This window comes from Mustelus asterias, chromosome 16 (genome assembly GCF_964213995.1).
Source record: "Mustelus asterias chromosome 16, sMusAst1.hap1.1, whole genome shotgun sequence".
In the NCBI taxonomy this organism is placed as follows: Eukaryota; Metazoa; Chordata; class Chondrichthyes; order Carcharhiniformes; family Triakidae; genus Mustelus; species Mustelus asterias.
This window is the reverse complement of record NC_135816.1, coordinates 24,699,954-24,722,453: the sequence shown is the minus strand read 5'-3', so window position 1 is coordinate 24,722,453 and position 22,500 is coordinate 24,699,954. Positions and strand designations below refer to the sequence as shown.

The 22,500-nt window shown below is 41.3% G+C and overlaps 1 protein-coding gene across 7 annotated transcripts in view; it reads right to left on the bottom strand.

Annotated features, from left to right (window-relative positions):
* Positions 1 to 22,500, bottom strand: part of aff4 (AF4/FMR2 family, member 4) — a 93,889-nt gene that overhangs the window by 34,938 nt on the left and 36,451 nt on the right. For 2 of the 7 annotated variants that reach the window (XM_078230765.1, XM_078230766.1), the window contains exons 3-9: positions 21,679 to 21,805; positions 19,736 to 20,566; positions 14,833 to 14,877; positions 12,706 to 12,792; positions 11,573 to 11,609; positions 5,838 to 5,889; positions 153 to 179 (exon numbers count right to left, since the gene is read on the bottom strand). In XM_078230765.1, coding sequence (XP_078086891.1) covers positions 153 to 179; positions 5,838 to 5,889; positions 11,573 to 11,609; positions 12,706 to 12,792; positions 14,833 to 14,877; positions 19,736 to 20,566; positions 21,679 to 21,805 — 1,206 coding nt within the window. Of the gene's footprint in view, positions 1 to 152; positions 180 to 5,837; positions 5,890 to 11,572; positions 11,610 to 12,705; positions 12,793 to 14,832; positions 14,878 to 19,735; positions 20,567 to 21,663; positions 21,806 to 22,500 lie in introns of all 7 variants that reach the window. The other 5 variants (XM_078230767.1, XM_078230768.1, XM_078230770.1 and 2 more) reach the window with 3 other exon arrangements.

The following is a 22,500-nucleotide window of genomic DNA, read 5'->3' as shown; positions in this document are numbered from 1 at the left end:
CACCTACTATAGAATTTGGGAAAGTGATCTAGCTCTTTTAGACTGTCCTACAGGATCATTTGCAACTCAGGTACAAGCATCAACGCAAAACATTGCAACAATCATACTGTATACCACAAGTTACATTGAAAATCCCATGCAGATAGACTTACCTTGAAGCAGTCTGGTCAGTTTCAGAGCTATTTAAAAAGAAAGAAGGCATTAAATGATACCATTTATGAACTATTTTGATATTTTGATATCTAAGCATCACTTCATAGAAACCCTAGAAACCCTACAGTGCAGAAGGAGGCCATTCGGCCCATCGAGTCTGCACCGACCACAATCCCACCCAGGCCCTATCCCCACATATTTTGCTCACTAATCCCTCTAACCTATGCATCTCAGGACTCTAAGGGGCAATTTCTAACCTGGCCAATCAACCTAACCCGCACATCTTTGGACTGTGGGAGGAAACCGGAGCACCCGGAGGAAACCGGAGCACCCGGAGGAAACCCACGCAGACACGAGGAGAATGTGCAAACTCCACACAGACAATGACCCGAGCTGGGAACCGAACCCGGGACCTTGGAGCTGTGAAGCAGCAGTGCTAACCACTGTGCTACCGTGCCGCCCTCACTTCATGAATGTTATTTGAATCTTTAGTAACTTGGAATCCTGAGTAGCTTTAAAAACATAAAAAGCTACACACAAGATTCTTCTGTTCACTTCAGTTCCAAAAGGAGACCTCCGTTCAGCCAAGAATACATTTACCGACACACCAATATCACTAAACTGTACGATTTAAAATTAGAAAATCAAATCAAAGCCTCAATTATGGCATTGAAATTCTTTTTACTAGTTCCTGTTATTTTGTGTACTCCTTGTACAATTTCAGTGATTGAAATTGCTAACATACTCAATACTTAATAAAACGGAATGAGGACTGCAAACTTAGGAGCAATACAATATCAATGTGGCATCTAACGGTGGGTTACATATCCATTGGCTGTTATAAAATCAAATAATCCTCATAAGCCCATGGCACATTATCAGGCTGCCCAGATGAAGTATTTGAAAGTGATGATTGAGAGGGGCTAATTGTTTTAGGAGGATGAGGATGGCAGTTAGATAATGATTAGGTTTACTGTTAAACTGGTTAGTTATTCTGAAACATGTCAGAATACGTCCACCTGGCAACCCTCCAACAATTTTGTTGTTCTTTTGTGAATCTATTCACAGGGAACATCTTAACTTGCTTGGTAATGACCTCACTATTCTCCTGTCTCAATAGAGTCATTATAGCACAGAAGACGGCCATTTGGTACATCAAGTCCAAACTGGTTCTCTGTAGAGGAATTCTATCAGTCCCATTTCCACAGTCCACAACAGAGATCAATAAATTAAGCACTGATTAGGACTTGAACATTGGGCAGTGTAACATGGATCTCCTTGGCTTGTTGGAACATTCTACAGTCCAAAATAATGGGAACTTCCACTACCACTGCCAGCACAGATACTGGATTGAAGCGGACACTTGTATAGCTTGTATGCTTTAATATCATGCCACATACTGTATTTACCCTGAAATCCTCCTGATCTGATGTTGATATATTGGAATCACTTGACCAGTTTTCATCAATGCATGTTTGCACTTCCCCAACAAGCTATTAACAGCTGTACTTTCTCAAACACCATGACGTATGGTGGCACAGTGGTTAGTACTGCTGCCTCACAGTACCAGGGACCCGGGTTCAATTCCGGCCTCAAGTCACTGTGTGGAGTTTGCATGTTCTCCTCCTATCTACGTGGTTTTTCCTCAGGTGCTCCAGTTTCCACCCACACTCCAAAGATGTGGTTAGGTGGATTAGCCATGCTAAATTCATCCTTAGTGTCAGGGGGATTAGCAGGGCAAATACGTGGTGGTACAGGAGTTATCAGTGAAGGCTTGATGGACTGAATGACCTCATTCTGCAGTGCAGCAATTCTGTCATTCTATACTTAAATTTTGAACGGTCTAAAGCCCATGATTAATACAGATCACATGATTTGAGAGATGCAAAGGAAGGTGAATACAAGGATTTTGATGACAGATTTGTGAGATGCAAATTTCCAATCCTGATCACAACAGTAGGGAGGGGATCAATTGGAAGAAACTATTCTAATACCTTTCTCTTATAGCATTTCACAGAAGTGTTACGATGCAGAAGGCGGCCATCTGGCCCATTGTGACTGCACCGGCTCTTCAGACGAGCATTATGGCTTAGTGCCATTCCCGACCTTTCAGCACCTCCATGCATATTGCTTTTATTCAAGTAATCATCTAATGCCTCCACCACATTTCCAGACAGTGCATTCCACACCTGAACCACTCGTGAGAGAAAAAAATCTTTTCACACCGCGTCAACTACTTTTGCCAATCACTTTAAATTTAGGTCCTCTCTTGATCATTTTATGAGGGACCACTTTCTCCCCATCTATCCTGTTCAACCCCCTCATGATTTTGAACATCTCTATCAAATTTTCTCAGTTGCCTTCTCTCCAAGTAGAATAGTCCTCGCCACTCCAACCTTTTCCCATAACTGAGGTTTCTCATCTCTGGAACCATTCTTGTAAACCTTTTTGCATGCTTTCCAGTGCGTTCACATGCTTTTTATAGTGTGGTGCCCAGAACTGTACACAATATTCTAGTTGAAGTCTAAGTCCTGTCCTGTATAAGTTCAGCATAACCTCTTTGCTCTTGTACTCTATGCCTCTATTAATAAAGCCCAGAATACTGCATGCTTTATTAACTGCTCCCCACCTGTCCTGCCAACTTCAATGATCTATGCACATTAACACCCAGCCCCTCCCTACTCTGGCGGACTCAATTTTAGCACTTATGTTATGTGGTCTCTCTATGTTCTTCCTACCAAAATGCATCACCTTACATTCTCCATATTGAATTGCCACCTATCTGCCCACTCCACCAACTTGTCTCTGCACTTCTGTCCTCTTCACAGTTGATGTGGAGATACCGGCGTTGGACTGGGGTAAGCACAGTAAGAAGTCTCACAACACCAGGTTAAAGTCCAACAGGTTTATTTGGTAGCACAAGCCACAAGCTTTCAGAGCGCTGCTCCATCATCAGGTGAGTGGGAGTTCTGTTCACAACAGGGCATATAAAGACACAAACTCAATTTACAAAATAATGGTTGGAATGCGAGTCTTTACAGGTAATCAAGTCTTAAAGGTACAGACAATGTGAGTGGAGAGAGGGTTAAGCACAGGTTAGAGAGATGTGTATTGTCTCCAGCCAGGACAGTTAGTGAAATTTTGCAACCCCAGCAAGTCGTGGGGGTTACAGATAGTGTAACATGAACCCAAGATCCCGGTTGAAGCTGTCCTCATGTGTGCGGAACTTGGCTATTAGTTTCTGCTCAGCGATTCTGCGTCGTGTGTCGTGAAGGCTACCTTGGAGAACGCTTACCCGAAGATCAGAGGCTGAATGCCCGTGACCGCTGAAGTGTTTCCCAACAGGAAGAGAACACTCCTGCCTGGTGATTGTTGAGCGGTGTTCATTCATCCGTTGTCGTAGTGTCTGCATAGTCTCCCCAATGTACCATTCCTTGGGACATCCTTTCCTGCAGCGTATCAGGTAGACAACGTTGGCCGAGTTGCAAGAGTATGTACCGTGTACCTGGTGGATGGTGTTCTCACGTGAGATGATGGCGTCCGTGTCAATGATCCGGCACGTTTTGCAGAGGTTGCTGTGGCAGGGTTGTGTGGTGTCGTGGTCACTGTTCTCCTGAAGACTGGGTAGTTTGCTGTGGACAATGGTCTGTTTGAGGTTGTTTGAAGGCAAGAAGTGGGGGTGTGGGGATGGCCTTGGCGAGATGTTCATCTTCATTGATGACATGTTGAATGCTCCGGAGAAGACGTTGTAGCTTCTCCGCTCTGGGGAAGTACTGGACGATGAAGGGTACTCTGTCCGTATCCCGTGTTTGTCTTCTGAGGAGGTCGGTGCGGTTTTTCACTGTGGCGCGTCGGAACTGTCGATCAATGAGTCGAGTGCCATATCCTGTTCTTACAAGGGCATCTTTCAGCGTCTGGAGGTGTCTGTTGCGATCCTCCTCATCTGATCAGATCCTGTGTATAAGGAGGGCTTGTCCGTGGGGGATGGCTTCTTTAACGTGTTTAGGGTGGAAGCTGGAGAAGTGGAGCATCAGGAGGTTATCCGTCGGCTTGCGGTACAGTGAAGTGCTGAGATGACTGTCCTTGATGGAGATGCGTGTGTCCAAGAATGCTACCAATTCTGGAGAGTAGTCCATGGTGAGTCTGATGGTAGGATGGAACTTGTTGATGTCATCGCATAGTTGTTTCAGTGATTGTTCACCATGAGTCTAAAGGAAGAAAATGTCATCGATGTATCTGGTGTATAGCATCAGTTGAAGGTCCTGTGCGGTGAAGAGGCCTTGTTCGAACCTGTGCGTGACGATGTTGGCATATTGAGGTGCGAATGTGGTCCCCATGGCTGTTCCATGTGTCTGGATGAAAAACTGGTTGTTGAAGGTGAAGACATTGTGGTCCAGGATGAAGTGGATGAGTTGTAAAATTGCATCTGGAGATTGGCAGTTGTCGGCATTGAGTACTGAGGCAGTTGCAGCAATGCCATCGTCGTGGCAGCGTGTAAATCAGCGTGTAAAGACTCACATTCCAACCATTATTTTGTAACTTGAGTTTGTGTCTTTATATGCCCTGTTTGTGAACAGAACTCCCACTCACCTGATGAAGGAGCAGCGCTCTGAAAGCTTGTGGCTTGTGCTACCAAATAAACCTGTTGGACTTTAACCTGGTGTTGTGAGACTTCTTATTCTTCACAGTTTACAATACTTCCAAGTTTTGCATAATCTGTAAACTATGAAACTATATCCTGCATACCAAGATCTAGGTTAACATACATCAGGAAAAGCAAGGGTCCCAATATTGACCCTGGGAAACACCATCATAAACCTTCCTCCAGCCCAAAAATATCCATTGACCATTATTCTCTGCTTTCTTTTATTCAGCCAATTTTGTATCCACGTTTTTACAGTTCCTTTTATTCCATGAGTTACAATTTTGCTTGTCTGTTGGGTGGCACTGTATCGAATGCCTTCTGAAAGTCCATGTACACCACATCAACAGCATTACCCTAATTGACCCTGTTACCTCTTCAGCAAATTAGTTAAACATGATTTACTCTTCAGAAATCCATGTTGGGCCTACCTAATCAACCTGCATCTTTCCCATGTGACTACTAATTCTATCCCACATAATTGTTTCTAGAAGCTTGCCCACTACTGATGTTAAACAGACTGGCCTGTTATCCTTAGAACCTTTTTTGAACAAGGCGTAACATTTGCAATTCTACAGTCCTGTGGCATCTCCCGAATCTAGGGAAAACTGGAAGATTATGGCCAGCGCCCTTGCAATTTCCTTTCATACTTCCTTCAAAATTCTTGGATGCATCTCATCCATTGCTGCAATTAGAATGATGATTTATTGGTTTGGAATTTTTTTTAATGGAGAAGAGGGGAAAAAAACTGGCAGTTTGAAACAAAAGTAAATAAACTGGAATTAAGTGGAGCACTTTTTTTTTTAACTTAGGATGCTTATTTCATTCTAGACAGTCTGTTTTACAATAAAGCTAATTATCCAAGCACCCACTCCAGAAGACAAGGGCATTGACATCATAATTACAACAGACTTGAAACTTTACAAGAGATGCATTTTGCCATATTTATAGATAATTCCAAAGTACGATAGAAACATAGAAAATAGTAGGTGGCCATTTGGCCCTTCAAGCCTGCTCTGCCATTCAAATGAAAATTACTTACCATTTTGCTTGGTGATGATTGGAGGTTGATTTTGATGTTGCATTGTATCTCTCTGCAATTAAAATCTCATTATTAAAAAATATACATAGTTCTAAGCACTACCAAAACAGTTGATGTCCTTCTAGTAGGTAGAGTAAATTTCTACTCAACTTCGGGATAAAGGCTCCTTTAATCCTCAAGTCATTATGCCTAGAGAATGCAAGTCACAGACTAAGTAGATCCCAGTTCAATGCTTGATCTGTGCTGAATTAACTGATCTCAATTGGGGTAGTGTTAGAAGCATTATGCTGGTCTCAGTAACCTAGGTTGCCGATGAAAATCATTTTCTTGTATGCGTTGCTAATTGCAACCCTTTCTGGTGTAATCACTGGATGAGGATAGAATCAAGTTTGTCTGTTCTGTTGAAGCCTGTTTGCATTGAATAGCTCAGCAAGGAGTTACTGAGTTCAAGAGGGAGAAGAGAAATTGGGGAAAACAGACACACTTTCCTGGTTATAATTTGACGAAACTGTGGTTCAGGGAAGAAATTTCAGAGGTTTGGACAACTAAAGGCAGAGTGATCAATGGTGGAGTGAAGAAATTGGAGGATGTGTAGGAGGCCAGAGGTGGACTGTAGTGTCCTCATAAATATAGACTGAAAGAAGCTACTAAGATGAGGGGTGGGTGGTGCGTGAGACCAATAGGAATATGACTACAAAAGAAATGAGATGGAGACAAAGTAGGTCATTGACAGTAGGGATGATGGATGAGCAAGCAGGAGTCGAGTTCTGAATGAGTTTAAGTTGAGAGGAGGCTGGCCAAGAGGCCACTGGAATAGCCAATCATAAGGTTGCAATTCTGAACAAGATTTAAGTAGCAAGTGGGTTGAGGTAGAGATGGGATATGTTACAGAACTGGAGGTAGAAGTAGACAGTCCTTGTATGGCAGAGAACATACATCTCAGTACTCAGTTGAGGATCAAATGGGGCACCGAGGTTGCACACAGTTTGATTTAGCCTGAGACATTGGTCCCAGAAGGCAATGGTGAGGGAATGAAGTATGTGAGGTAAGGAGGCAAAAAGACAATGGCTTTGGCATTTGAAAAGTTTATTTGGAGGATGACTATCATATTGATAAGTGTGGAATCAATCAAGGGAAATTTAATAGTTGGGTAATACAGGGAAAGTTTTGGAAAAAGGGGTATCAACGTTGGCTCAGTGGTAACATCCTTCCAAAATTAGGTTAAGTGAGACTTGAGCACATAAATTAGGCCAGCACTGGAGTGTAATACTGAAGGAAACACATAGAAATAGGTGGTCATTCAACTGTCATGCATGTCAGTTAGATGAAGGCTGATTTGTATCTCAGTACACTTTGCTCCACACCTCGATACTCTCCAACTAACAACCCCGGAAGGGTAGGGGATTTTAGTTAAGCCAGGTAGCATGGTCGGTGCAGACTTGGGAGGGCTGAAGGGCCTGTTCATGCGCTGTAGTTTTCTTTGTTCTCATTTATAGATCTGTTTTGAAAGTTTCAATTGAAGCAGCAGCAGCATCCACCACTTAATGGGAGAGAAAGATTTGGATTTCCACTGCCATGAGAGAAAAAGTGCACCCTGATGTCATCCCTAAAAGGCCTGATTTTAATTTAAGATCATGTTTGTTTTGGATGGCGTGTTGGACAGAAATAACATCTTTTGGATGAGATATTAAGTGGAGGTTACAACTGCTCTTAAGTAGAGATTACAACTGCCCTCACTGGTGGACATAAATAATTCATAGAATTAATCTTCTAACAGCTGGATGGTGAAGCAGGAAATCAATCTTTTATTTAATACTAGATATATTTATGGGACGCAACATTGTAAATGTCTTCCTACTCCCTAACCAACACCTTTTGTTCCAAGTATGTGCTTAATGCACTTGAACTCATTTAATGCCTTCCACTTGTATATCCTCAACGTTAGTAAAATTAGCAATTAACACTTCTATTTTAGGCCCTGTTCTTTTTTCTATTTACATGAACAATGTGGTTTAAGTAACAGAGGACTCTTCAATCCATCTGTATGCAGATGATACAATCTTATATTCTGTAGGTCTATCCATTCTTTGTTTTGCACAATTTGCAACTCAGTTTTGCTAATGTACAACAGTACGTTTTGGTCTTCATTTGCTGAACTCGACTGAAACCAAGTTTATGTTTAATAGGAAAACGTCTTAGTCTACCTGTGATCAGAGTTTTAGTGCTTGATAACTCGACCTGAGCAAATTTCCACTTACAAGTATTTCAGAATCTGATTGAACTATGCTTTGACTTGCAATTCGCACATTTGACATTTTAAGTCTAGACTCGGGTTTTCTCTATCGCAGTAAATCCTGCTTTACTCACCTACCGGATACACCGTAGTTCAGATGTTTATCCTGCATTTTTGGTTACAGTGACTTACCTTATAAAATGGCCTCCAAAACCTCTATTGCTAAGTTAGATGTCCTCTTTCACTCTGCAATTAGATTTGTGACTGGTCTACCTTATCACAACAACCACAGTGACTGCACTCCTTGATTAGCTGACCCTCATTGTACACAAAGGCGCCAACTCCACTGACTTCTGTTAATTCATTGAATCTTACTAGGGAAAACACCTGCCTATTGGAAAATTTGTTACATTTTACTGCGAGGTCATGTGACTTGATCAAATTGGTCACTTCAAGGGTGAGCACAGTCTTTGGTTGCAATTCATTTCAGTTGGCAGCTGCTAATGAACGGAATGAGGTACAACTAAACCTGATGCTAACCAATTATATTACCATGGATGTCTTGCATTGAAGGGTTAATGCCCTGTTGCTGGTACTTTCACTTACTAAACTATCAATTCTCACTCATTGTTAATTTGTATTTTATTGTTTTTGGTGTTTAAATGAATTGCATCGTGTAATTTTTGTTGCTACGGCATTAACTTCATGGCAAGGTCAATCCTGTAAATGAGAATAGGCTCTCAATTGACTCACCTGGCGAAATAAAGGTTAAATAAAACACACAGCATCATTTAAAGTAGAGCTGGAGGATTATTGAAGTAGTCCTGGCCTATGTTTGCCCCTCAGTTATCAATAAATCAAATTATCTGTTCTAAAAAGAAAAAGTGCTGCGAAAACGAAGTAGGTCTGGCAGCATCGGTGGAGAGAGAAGCAGGGTTAATGTTTGCATTAGCTGAGTTTTTCCAACACTTTGTTTTTTATCCAGATTTCCAGCATTCACATTATCGTTTTTTTGGGATGGCATGGTTCAATTCCGGCCTCTGGTCACTTTCTGTCTGGAGTTTGTGCATTCGCCCCGTGTCTGTGTGGGTTTCCTCTGGGCGCTCCAGTTTCCTCCCACAGTCCAAAGATGTGCGGGTTAGGTTGAGTGCCCATGCAAAATTGACCCGAGTATCAGGGGATTAGCAGGGTAAATATGTGGGGTTACAGGAATAGGGCCTGGTGGGATTGTGGTCAGCGCAGACTTGATGGGCCTAATGGCTTCCTTCTGCACTGTAGAGATTCTATGATTGCTGTTTATCTGGTCATTTATCTCTGCTGTTCATTGGTCCATGCGGTGTTCACATTGACCATTGTATTTATCTTACCACGGTGATTAGACATCAAAAGTATTTAATTAACTGATGAGCTTTACGATGTTCAGGGAAGCTAAAGGCACTACATAAATGCAAGCTTATTTTTTTCAATCTTTGTTTTACATTTGCACTTCAATTATAGTTATACTTCAGATTTTTACTTAGTAAACAACATTAGATAATAAAGTAATTATTTTGACCTAATTACCCATAGCATTATAAGCTTTTCAGGGTTACTTTGCATTCTTCACAATCAACAAAACAGATACAATCCTGGGTAAACAATCTTATGATGTGGAGATGCCGGCGTTGGACTGGGGTAAGCACAGTAAGAAGTCTCACAACACCAGGTTAAAGTCCAACAGGTTTATTTGGTAGCACAAGCTTTCGGAATGTCGATTCTTCTTCAGGTGAGTGAGGAGCTGTGTTCACAAACAGGGCATATATAAACACAAACTCAATTTACAAGATTATCTGGTAAATCTGGTGCTGTGAGACTTCTTACTAAACAATCTTATACCATCATGGACTATCCTTAATCAATAAGGAGATATCAACAACCAGCCACTAGGAAAGAACTATCGCCTACCAACTTCATTTTTTAGCACCGTTTTGCCTGCTTCAATCAGTCAGTTACCTGGCGTATATCAATATCAAGTTTTTGCTTACTGGTGCTTTTTAACCAATGGATAGGCATGTTAAGCACAGTAAGAAGTCTCACAACACCAGGTTAAAGTCCAACAGGTTTATTTGGTAGCAAATACCATCATTTATTTATTTGCTACCAAATAAACCTGTTGGACTTTAACCTGGTGTTGTGAGACTTCTTACTGTGCTTACCCCAGTCCAACGCCGGCATCTCCACATCATAGGCATGTTAAAGCAGTCCTTTAATTATTTGGCCTCTAATCTTTCCTACCTGCTGCAAAGGAGTGCCTAGTTTCTTGTGGCGTTCACCACCCTGTGATGCCAAATGGTGGGCATTGCAGAATCAAATCTGCACCTGACCATGGGATATGCTGCCAATCTGACTTGAAATAAAAGGCACATCAGATTCTGAAGACAAATTATCCTTGAAATCTTAATGTGGCCTGACAATTATAAATAGATATGGGCAACTGTTAACCATTAGATACCTTAATTTTTAAATCATTCCACATGTGTAGTGAATATATCATAGAATCATAGAAACCCTACAGTGCAGAAGGAGGCCATTCGGCCCATCGAGTCTGCACCGACCACAATCCCACCCAGGCCCTACCCCCACATATTTTACCCGCTAATTCCTCTAACCTACGCATCCCAGGACTCTAAGGGGCAATTTTTTTAACCTGGCCAATCAACCTAACCCGCACACCTTTGGACTGTGGGAGGAAACCGGAGCACCCGGAGGAAACCCACGCAGACACGAGGAGAATGTGCAAACTCCACACAGACAGTGACCCGAGCCGGGAATCGAACCCGGGACCCTGGAGCTGTGAAGCAGCAGTGCTAACCACTGTGCTACCGTGCCGCCCCTATATGTTTCATTATTGTGACAAGATTTTAAAAGTACTAGTATATTCCCATGGAAGTACTCACGGAGGTACATGAAAGCGTATGGTAGAGTTCTGATAACTGCTGGGAGAGTTCAATAAGTGGATAATGGTGGCACTTCCTGATTGAAGTTGCACCCAAAAATCAGAAAATGGTATTACAATTTCAGTGCTAAAGATAAAGAATGCTGTGCATTATTTTATAAAGCTATGATATACCACAAGGAAACAAACTAACTATTAAGGTGTAGGTGTCTCTTTGGAAGGTTAAAAATGTCTAGCTAATGTTAAGTAAACACTGGTTAAGCCCATACACAGGTCGGGTTTGACTGTTTCTCTTGCGTTTCTGTCACTGCAGCGCGTACATTCCAAGTAACTGCCTTTGCTCGTCATTACCTTTCAGCAGAGACAGAAATTTCATTAGCGTGCCATGATTGAAGTACATAGTATTTGTTTAGATTATGGTAAAGGAGGATCTTCCAAGCTGTGGCCATCAGCAAGTTGGATGAAAAGTAATTTTCTATTCACAGGAGCATCACACCATGTAACGAAGACTAATATAATATGGATAAATTAATAAATATCCAAGTTTAAATAGCTTTAAATACTTACTCTGCCCTGGTACACTGTAGTTAACATGCTGAGATTCCTAAAAAATAAAAGATAATAAAGATGTGAAACGTACTGCAACGAAAATGGTCACCCGAGGACCAGAAATGGAACAAACTTCTCCTTTAGCCACAGATGTTCTGCCGACTATTCAAATTTTAAATAATACAGGCCTTCAAAATCCACTGCCATTTAGGAAATTTTCATAGTTCACTTTACCTGTAAGATCATGTACATATTCTGTAGGATTTTAGTCACGATGCATGCTGTAAAACAGTGCTGGAAGTAGCTTCTGAAATTTATTGACAATTAGGACCTCTTTCAAACTCAGTGCAATGAACTTTCCACTCACCAAAATCAGTTATTTGAACTTTAACCAGAGAAAATAAATCCTAAAAAGAATTAAAATACACTTTTTTTTTGGTTGGGACAAGAATCAATCAGCGGGTATGGAAGAACAGCTACAGGACGTAAAAAGGATCAGGTGCAGCATGAAAGCAAAAGGAAATGGAAAAAGAGAGAAAGAACACACCAAGGTTAATCCCAAACTGTAGTGATTTTCAATTTGCAAAAGGTACAAATAGTAGAGGTTCCTCAAGCTAGCTAGTAAGTATACTTCTAAATTGGCTGCAAAATAAATGCATCATCTTAAAATACAAACTGATGCCTGTACATAATCACAGGTTCCACTTAGTAGTATATTAATAGAAATATTCAATTTGCTGATTCATTTGAGATTCTCATCTCAGGAATGGATTTCCATTTGTTCAAAGAAATAGTCAATGCTATCAACATTAAAATGCATCAACTTGTAACGTGCCAAATTTCAGAATTAAGTTTAACGTGGTTTGGTCGATTGCAAGTACATTTTTTCTACTAAAAGGATACAAAGATACTCAAGTTCCCTTCCTTTGTGAACTCCTCTGCAATGCCTTCCTCACTCTTGCAGTGTGCTTGTCCTTTGACATTTCTTCTTTTGCTCTCTCACTGAGTAGCTCCTTTTTCTTCTCCCACATCACGGATTCACAGCTACATTATTTCCTTCCTACATCACACCAATTCCACTGTTCTTGTACTCTTCTCTTGACCCCAGTTTTAAACATTCCATGTCTGTAGAAGTAAACACAAATACCCACCTTTGTTGGAAATGGAAATTTTGATGGCTCAGCCTTGCACGGTGTATGAATTGCCGTCAGAGGTGGTGGCCAGGAGTGAGTCATTTCCTATAGCACACAGTGTACAATGGGTCAGAATTGTATTCTATAACAGATGACTGAATAGTAAATCCTAATCAACATGTAACTTACACAAGTTTTATCGAAACAGAACCTGATTGGGGAAAATTGGGCTTAAATTCTCTGGGGTTTAAAATGAAAAGAGGTGATCTCATTGAAACCTACAAATACTGAAGGGGTTTGATAGTGTAGATGGAGATTTTTCCATTGGTCAAGGAATGTAAAACACAGAGGCACAGTTTCAGGATAAGGGGCCAATCATTTAGGATCGAGACTAGGAGGTATTTCTTCACTCAGAGGGTTGTGAATCTTTGGAATATGCGGCCCCAGAGGGTTGCGGATGGTCCATCGTTGAATATATTTAAGGCTGGGATGGACAGATTTTTGTATATGAACAGCAAGCAGGACAATGGAGTTGAAGCCCAAGATCTGCCATGATCCCATTGAATAGAGTGAGCTGAGTTGACCTGCTCCTGTTTCTTATGTTTTGTTCTGATAACAGCTCAAACAATCTGGAGCTTCAACTATCGACTACATTAAAAAGTTCACTTTTGCACACGCATCCTGGTAACATTTTTCATTATAAATTTTTATACTCAAAAACTTTAAGGAGGCTGATGTGGATTTATCAAGGTACAATTACACCCTCCCACCAATTAGATCATAACAAGTCTACATAATCAATTTCCATTATAGATGTGGGCATCAGAATTTACAAGGGACATATAGATTAACAGAATGTTTTAAATTGGGTGGGGACTAAATCACGTTGTGCACTCTGAGCAAATTATCCCCCACCTTCTAATTGCACTTCACTCAAATATACACTTGATCTTTGACTTTGCATGTACAATGCCACGGGGATTGACTAAGAAACTAAAGATACTTTACCCATCACTACATTGTCACTATTCTTTTAGTTCCACAGATTTCATCATCCATTTCAAGTTTGTCGTTACCTTTTAATTCCAAAGATTTCATCACAAGTGAAGCTCTATTTATTTGTGAACTCCTGACCCAGTGTCTCAAAATCCGGAAGGACCCGAAAACTGGGTCCCACCCTGGAATCTACAATCTCCATCATTGCTCACCATATCCGAATCGCTGAAAGCTACTCTCCTACTTTTTGCACTGTATTGTTTGTGGAGGTTATAAATAGCCCTTTATCTTATGGTGGCTATACAGGAATTGCATGAAGCTTTAAAGTAATGTTTTATTTTTAGTGCTTTGTGCAAAAGTGAATGAAATACCCAAAATCCAGAAAATCCCCTAAACCGGCACCTGCCCAGATATGGGGTTGGTGCCTGTATAATGAGCTTTGAAGTAATGTACATATATGAGGAAAACAGTATTAACACTACAGTCAACAAAGCTTATTTTCAGGTTTTCCACTTTTTCTGGTTTTACATTATTGAATCACTGCTGCTATTCGGTTACAGAAAATTCAATTTCGCAAAATGGGAAGAAATACCTATTGCCACTGTAAAGCAACAACAAACCATTTTACAAAGTAGATCCCACACATATTACTAACTGCACTCTCTGGGATTGCTTTTGCAAAACTGATGGCAAGCTTGGAATTCACACGATCACCCTTGCACTGCAAAAGTAGAGAAACGCATTGTCTGCATTACATTAAGCCATACAGACAAGGATTTGATCCCTGCTATGTGCTAAGTTAGACAGCAGGGAAACACTATAATTGCCCTTAGCACTGATGACGGAAAATATCAGCAAAGAGAGCTTCTCCTTATCACCAACTAGTGCACATGCATTTAAAGCGATTGTGTGAACACAGGACTGGTCTTGGTTATAATTAACCACACCATAAATCGAGCAATCTGTCGGGCAGTGACCCATAATATCAGATGTTTCCAGTATCTGTGATATTATACTGTGGCAGCACGATTGCCTTGAATAAGGCAGCACCTCTGGTAAAGGGGGGAGTAAAGGGAGAGAGGATAAAAATAAAAATGCCAGGAGTAAAGGTTAAAGATGTACTAACATCCATAATCATAATGGACGTACCTTCAGAATCTCATCCACACAGCTGGCATCACCTGACACAGAAGACTGCAAATTGCAAAAAGAAATAAATGTAATTTTTCCTTACCAACAGAATATTTTATTTGATGGTTTCATGTCTGCTGTATACTACTGACCTTGCAACCAAAGCATCAGAAACACCACCATTTTTAACAAATTTAAACCAGATCCCATGTGAGTTGGACATCACTTATGCCTAAATGAGTGAGCCAACAAACTAACAAATAAAAGGTACCTATCAGAAAGCATTCCATGAAAAAGCCAAAGACTCATTAAACAGCATTTTCTAAATCCCAGAATCAAAGCAACATGGAAATACATGTCTGGTGACATAATTTTTGAAGTTTCAGGAACCAGTTTTTCCCTTTGCTGGAGTCCACAGTCAGCAAATTTTGAATTGTATTCATGCAAACATCATAAACAGGAATCATTAACAGGCTAAACAGAATTCAAAATAGTTACCCACTCATAGGATGTAGGTTTCACTGGCAAGACCAACATATTTGGAAGGAGGAACTGAAGGCACTGCTGCTAAGTTTGCAGATGATACAAAGATATGTAGAGGGGGAGGGGGGGGGGGGGGGGGGGGGGTGTGGCGGCAGCTCCAGAAGGACTTGGACAGGTTAGGAGAGTGGGCAAAGAAGTGGCAGATGGAATACAATGTGGAAAAGTGTGAGGTTATGCACTTTGGAAGGAGGAATGGAGGCATAGACTATTTTCTAAATGAGTAAATGCTTAGGAAATCAGCAACACAAAGGGACTTGGGAGTCACTGTTCAAGATTCTCTTAAGGTTAACGTCCAGGTTCAGTCAGCAGTTAGGAAGGCAAATGCAATGTTAGCATTCATATCGAGAGGGCTAGAATACAAGAACAGGGATGTACTTCTGAGGCTGGAGAAGGCTCTGGGCAGACTCCATTTGGAGTATTGTGAGCAGTTTTGGGTCCCGTATCCAAGGAAGGATGTGCTGGCCTTGGAAAGGATCCAGAGGAGGTTCACAAGAACGATCCCTGGAATGAAGAGCTTGTCGTATGCGGAATGGTTGAGGGACTCTGGGTCTGTACTCATTGGAGTTTAGAAGGATGAGGGGGGATCTTATTGAAACTTACAGGATACTGTGAGGCCTGAATAGAGTGGACATGAAGAGGATGTTTCCACTAGTAGGAAAAACTCGAACCAGAGGGCACAACCACAGGCTAAAGAGACGATCCTTTAGAAGAGAGATGAGGGGGCATTTCCTCAGCCAGAGAGTAGTGAATCTGTGGAACTCTTTGCTGCAGAAGGCTGTGGAGGCCAGGTCATTGAGTGTCTTTAAGACAGAGATAGATAGGTTCTTGATTGATAAGGGGGTCAGAGGTTGTGGGGAAAAGGCAGGAGAATGAGGATGAGAAAAATATCAGCCATGATTGAATGGCGGAGCAGACTCGATGGGCTAAGTGGCCTAATTCTGCTCCTATGTGTTATGGTCATATGTTGCCCCTCCCCAATTGCTCTTGAACTGAGTGGTTTTGCTAGGCCACATCAGAGAGCCATTAGGTGTCAGTACATTGTTATGTTCTTGGAGTCACATGGAAGCCAGACCAGATAAACTCTGCAGAATTCCTGCCCTAAAGGACATTGGCTTTTACAACAATGATAGCTGTCATGGCCACCATTACTGATACTAGATTTCAATTCCAGATTTCATTAATAGAAGTAAATTCCACCAGCTGTCATGATGGAATTTGAACCCAAATCCCCAGAGTATTAGATTGGGCCTCTGGGTTACTAGTCGAGTGACATTGCCACACACCACTGCCCTTTGTTATCGTGGCTAAATAGCTACTTAGTCTCTCAATTTATTCCTTGCATACATAAAGTAAAACCTGCAGATGCTGGAGAGAACTCAAGAGAATACAGGAAACATTCAAGTCAGGCACCATCAATAGAAAGGACAGAGAAATTGATATTTCGGGTGCAAACCAAATGCATAGCTGAAATCATAGAATCCCTACTGTGCAGAAGGAGGCCATTCGGCCCATCGGATCTGCACCGACTCAGAATCTTACCCAGGCCGGCCGCCCGATTGATCCCCTTAACCGCGAATCCACCTTACCTAAACAACCTGGGGCACTAACAGGCAATTTAGCATGGCAATCCACCTAACCTGCATATCTCTGGACTGTGGGGGGAAACTGGAGGATGCGGAGAAAACCCATGCAGACTCCTTACAAACAGTGACCCAAGGCTAGAAACGAACCCAGGTCCCGCGTTGAGGTAGCAGTGCTAACCACTGTGCCACCATGTCGCCCCTTGAAATGTCAACTATTCTGTTCTGACCAAAGATGCAGTTTAAAAGCACCTGCAACTTTATCAGCTTTTGTTTTGCCACTTTGCTTACCATATTTAAATATGAGCCCTCATTAGCTCTTTCTGATGGATGGCAGCACTTCTTGACAGCCCTCATTTACTCCCATAACACAGCAGTCTGCCTGCTCGAATATGGAATTTCAGAATTTTCTTTCAAAACTGCCCAAACCAAGCTGATAATCAGTAATTATCAGTTTTCCTAAATTAGGTCAATTAAATAAACGTTTACACAGTAAGTGGAGCACCTACTGCTAACTTATCCACAATGACAATCTAACAATATATAGAGGTGAACAAAGGTTAATTAGCTATTGTTTTGCAAATTCATTCACTGCAATATTATAGACCAGCGCTTCCTCCGTCGGTTAGGCAGTTTTATGTAAAGCTGTCATTCCAGCTTTTCCAATCAAAGGTGTTTTTCACTTTGTTGGCTACTGATAGGTGTAGTAATCAGCCTATCAGTAGCCAATGCGCTGAAAAGCTAGTCTCAGGTTGGACAAGCTAGAAATAGCAGCAAAGTCAGGGCAAGAGTGACGGCAACCAACTGGTGAAATGAATTAAACCGGAGAACTGCGGAATGGACAGCAAGAGAGAGGGAGAGGTGGGAGAGAGGGGGAGGATAAGGGAGTATAGGTAGTTCAGAAGTTAGGGAGAGAGGGCTGTGGCTGTCTGGATGGGCAAAAGAACAAGCTGGGATGATGGTGTGAGAGTGAGGGGGTGGGGCCAGAGGTAGAGAGAGAGGCAGACAGAGCGAGCGAGAGCGAGAGACACAATGTGTGCGCAGGAAAGAGAGCTTCTTTTGAGTGAGTGTCTGTGAGAGTCTGATATGAGAATCCAGCTCTCCACAACACTCCTGATATTAAACTAATTTCTGGTTGGGGATGGAGAGTTAGGCTAATGGCCTATCCATGTTAAATGGGTCATTGTTACAGAAACAACCTTGATTAAAAAAAAAGAGTAGAGCAAAAGCTTTTTGTTTAAAAAAATCATTCAAGGCATGTGGGTGTTGCTGGCTAGGCCAGCATTTATTGCCCATCCCTAACAGCCTTTGAGAAGGTGGTGTCGAGTTGCATTTATGAACCACTGCAGTCCATGTGGTGTAGGTACACCCACAAGAGTTCCAGCATTTTGACTCAGCAATAGTGAAGGAATGGCGATATATTTCCAAGTCAGGATGGTGAATATGGTATCCTAAGCTTTATTAATAGAAGCAGAGTACTTGAGGAACGAGGTCATGTTGAACTTACATAAGACATTAGTTAGGCTTCTCATTCTGGAGTACTGCATCGAGTTCTGGGGGCCATACTTGAGGAAGAATGTGAAGGCATTGGAGAGAGTACAGAGGAGATTCACAAAAATTATTCCAAGGATAAACGACCGTAGCTATGAGGATAGACTGGAGAGGTTGGGTTTGCTTTCATTAGAGAAAAGAAGGCTAAATTGAGAAGACTTGATAGTGGTACTCAAGATCCTCAGGGCATGGGCAGAGTAAACAGCAAGCAACTGTTCCTATTTAAAAGATCAAAAACCAGAGGACAAGATTCAAAATAGTGGGCAAAAGGAGTAGAAGTGATGGGAGGAAAAACGTTTTCACCCAGTGGGTGGCTGGAATCCGAAACGAACTTCCTAAAAAGGTGGTGGGGGCAGGTTCGATTGTGATATTCAAAAAGGAATTGGATTGATATCTGAAAAGAAATAACGTGCAAGGTTATGGGGATAAGGCAGGAGAGTGGGATTAGGTAGAATGTTCTTTCATCAAACCAGTGCAGGCCTCCTTGTGCAGTGTAGAGCTTTTGTGATTGCCTGGCACTTGTGTGGCAGAAATGTTACATGCCACTTGTCAGCTCAAGTCTGGATATTGTCCAGGTTTTGCTGCATTTGGACATGGACTGCTTCAGAATCTGGGTAGTCGCGAATAGTGCTGAGCATTGTGCAATCATCAGCGAACATCTCCACTTGACCTTATGATGAAAGGAAATTCATTAATGAAGCAGCTGAAGATGGTTGGGCCTCAGACACTACCCTGAGGAGCTCCTGCTGTGATGTCCGAGAACAAATGATTGACCTCCAACAACCACAATCACCTTCCTTTGTGCTAGGTATGACCCCCAGCAAGCGGAAATTTTTCGCGATAGCCACTGATTCCAGTTTTGCTCAGACTCCTTCCTATACTAGTCAGAGTGAAACCTCAAAGCAGAAGCTGTTCACTTTACAGTTGAGACTGTCAGTTTCATGACTGTCATGATCTAAGGGTCTGTGCAAAGATAAAATAGTGCATTCTGTCTCAGCAGGGACAATAAAGGTAGCAGTAAAGTGCAGCTAAACTAACTCCTTTATGGCCGTAGATTTGTATTGAACTAACTGCAAATTCTGTATTGTTCATAAAATCTGGATTTGAGGTTTTAAAACTACTTGAAGGAACTTATGGTGCCAGCAAAATACCATTTTTTAATGTCAGATAAGATGGGTACATCAATTCGATTACTTCAAAATTCAGTTCTTGAATTATTGGAAAACAAAATGAGACAATTCACTTACCTCCACTTGTTGAGATGGGATTTTTAGTTTTGAGAGATGTACTTTGTTGCCCGACTTCATTTCTGCCAGACTACTGCCATGAGACTGGTTACCATAATGCTCGGAAGGAATCTTCGGTTCTAATGATTCATTAGGGGCTTGATCCTGTCCATCCATAGGCCTTACATATGCAGTGGGTTTCTGTAACATGGAGTTGGGTTTGGACATCAATGCTGGAGTGAATGACTGCGAAGAATGCTGCCCACTAGCAGGAAATGTGTGAACACGAGATGGAGAGTCCCAGGTAGCGTCCAGGTCTCGAGGAGATTTTGACCGATGCCGCTCCTTACTATGGTGGTCACTTCCTTGAGATCTGGAATGACTAGAACTTAAAGATGAAGAAACTGCAGGTGGTTTCGCTGGGCTGACCGAATGGGATTTTGAATGTTCAGATCCATGTTGGCCACTTCTCTTACGACTGCTGTATGAATCACGGTCGTGTCTCTGGCTACTGCTACTGCCACTACTGCTGCTGCCACCACTAAGTCTTTGGCTACTGCCATGGCTGCTTTGCAACCCTGAACTTGACCTCTTTTGTGACTGTGATGAAGTACCAGGAGCAGAATTTGCTGGACCTACTGGAGTCCACTTACTATTTTGGTGAGATGTACCGTGTCTCTGATCACCAAAGAAAGCTTGGTCAGGTTTCTCATCTGTAGTTGATGGAACTGTCCCTTTGGGGGGTATGCATATGAGCTTTTCAAGAGATTTATCTCCTATGAAGTCTTTCATTTCATCATAATTTCCCAACATGCTCTGGATTCTGCTAGAAAGTTTATCTTCCGTTCGTCCCTGTTTTTTAAAAAACAAAAGTATATTAAAGAGTAGAAAATTCAATTTTAAGTGTTTAGCCAATGATGAATGCAACAATTGACAACTACAAAGCATATGGCGGGAACTGTGCGAATCATGACAATCACAATCGTGGGCGAATTACATATACACTTTTACAGGGCCTTCTGTTTCAATTACTGCTGTTGCATCGTTACATCATAAACCACCAAGAGGTCAGTGTGATTTCTAGCTGTACAACAAGAATGCAAAATTACACAACCAGGTGCAGCTCTAACAATAAAACAGAACGGAATATTGGTACAACCACAGTGCAGAGCCAAAACATAGTATTGAACATTACCATTTAAAAATGCACTCAGGAAAACTGTGTAATCTGATCCCACACCTCTTTTACCCCTAAAAGTAGGGCTTTTTCATATTGACTGCAACTTTCTTTGCTTATTATAAATTTGGACTATGACAATTTGTGCAATAAAGTTTATAGCAAAGGCAACTATCATAGCATCTTCAAAAAAACTCAGGTTTACAATCCTTAATATTTATGAAACAACCAGGAAATTCAGATTACATAGAGTAGACCATAGCATGCACACAAGACACTGAATAAAGTAGTAAACTACCCTAAGTATATATGATGCACACGCTATTGTGAAAACTAAAGGTATTTTGATTTTTGGTGAGTAGTGGCTCTTGACTGCAAGATATTGATTACCTTCAGAGGCAGAAAAAACTCAATTATTTTCCTGAAACAAACCCACACAGAAAATAAAAGTACAGCATGTTCAAAAAGATTTAGCTTAAGCCCATCAAATGCATTTCACACAAGACTTCCGAAGCCAAGACTTTCCACTTGGTGCCTGTGGAATCCACAAAAATTGCCATATTTCAAAATAAATCGTTAAATTTGAAACACCTTGAGACATGTAAATGTTTTTTCACATATTCGAGGCTTATTTTTATTTATTCAGTTTCAAATTTGCTATTGTCAACTTTATAATATTTCTATTTTAGGACCACAAGAGAAAGGGTCAGGACACATGGCTTCCTGTCCTAAATAAGCTGCATGTTCAAGGATAATTATTAGCTTTGCTCACCCATATTTACTGTACCTGTACTTTATACGGCTCAGCAAAGAGAGGGGAATTTCCAGCGAAAGTCTCTTCATTCTGAATTCCTTGATTTCTTCGTTCACGTTCTTTCATTCGTAGTACATTTCTATCTTCACGGTTCATGTTTCTGACAAGAAAGAAACAGCCAGTTGTGTTTTCAAAGAAATGTCGATGGCATGAGTCTAAAAGAGTCTTTTAAAACCTGCAATTTTTGAGAAGGCCTGATTGGTGCCAAATGTTACATCAGTAAGTGTGTTAAATTCACATTTGGAAACAACTGCTGCCAGGTCCAGCTTTTTTCTAGTTTCATTGTCTGTTTTGCTGGCTGCGTCTAGCGTATTTCAATGCAAGTAAGTTGCTAATAAATGTAAATAAAATAGAGCACGGACATGAGTTAGTTGCTTTTGGTATGGTCTTATGTGGTCTATACGGACATCAAGTTCAGGACTTTCTCCAAACCGATCTTTTACCAATTAGGTCATCAGTACCCCCATTTGGATAAAATAACAAAGGCAAATTCATAATAAAATGATGGTTGATGGAAACAATGACTTTAAGGAACAGAAGCATTACCAATAAATTTTTCAATCAAACACTATGATTTTGGAGACTTGCTAATTTCATTGTGACCTTCTAGTATAACTTATGAGGACATTATAAAATTCATTCATGAAATATGGGGATCACTGGTAAGATTAGCATTTATTGCCCATTCCTAATAATCCTGGAGAAAGTAGTTGTGAGCGGCCTTCTTGACCAACTGCAGCCCCTGTGCTGTATGTACACCAACAGTGCCAACAAGGCAGTTCCAGGATTTTGACC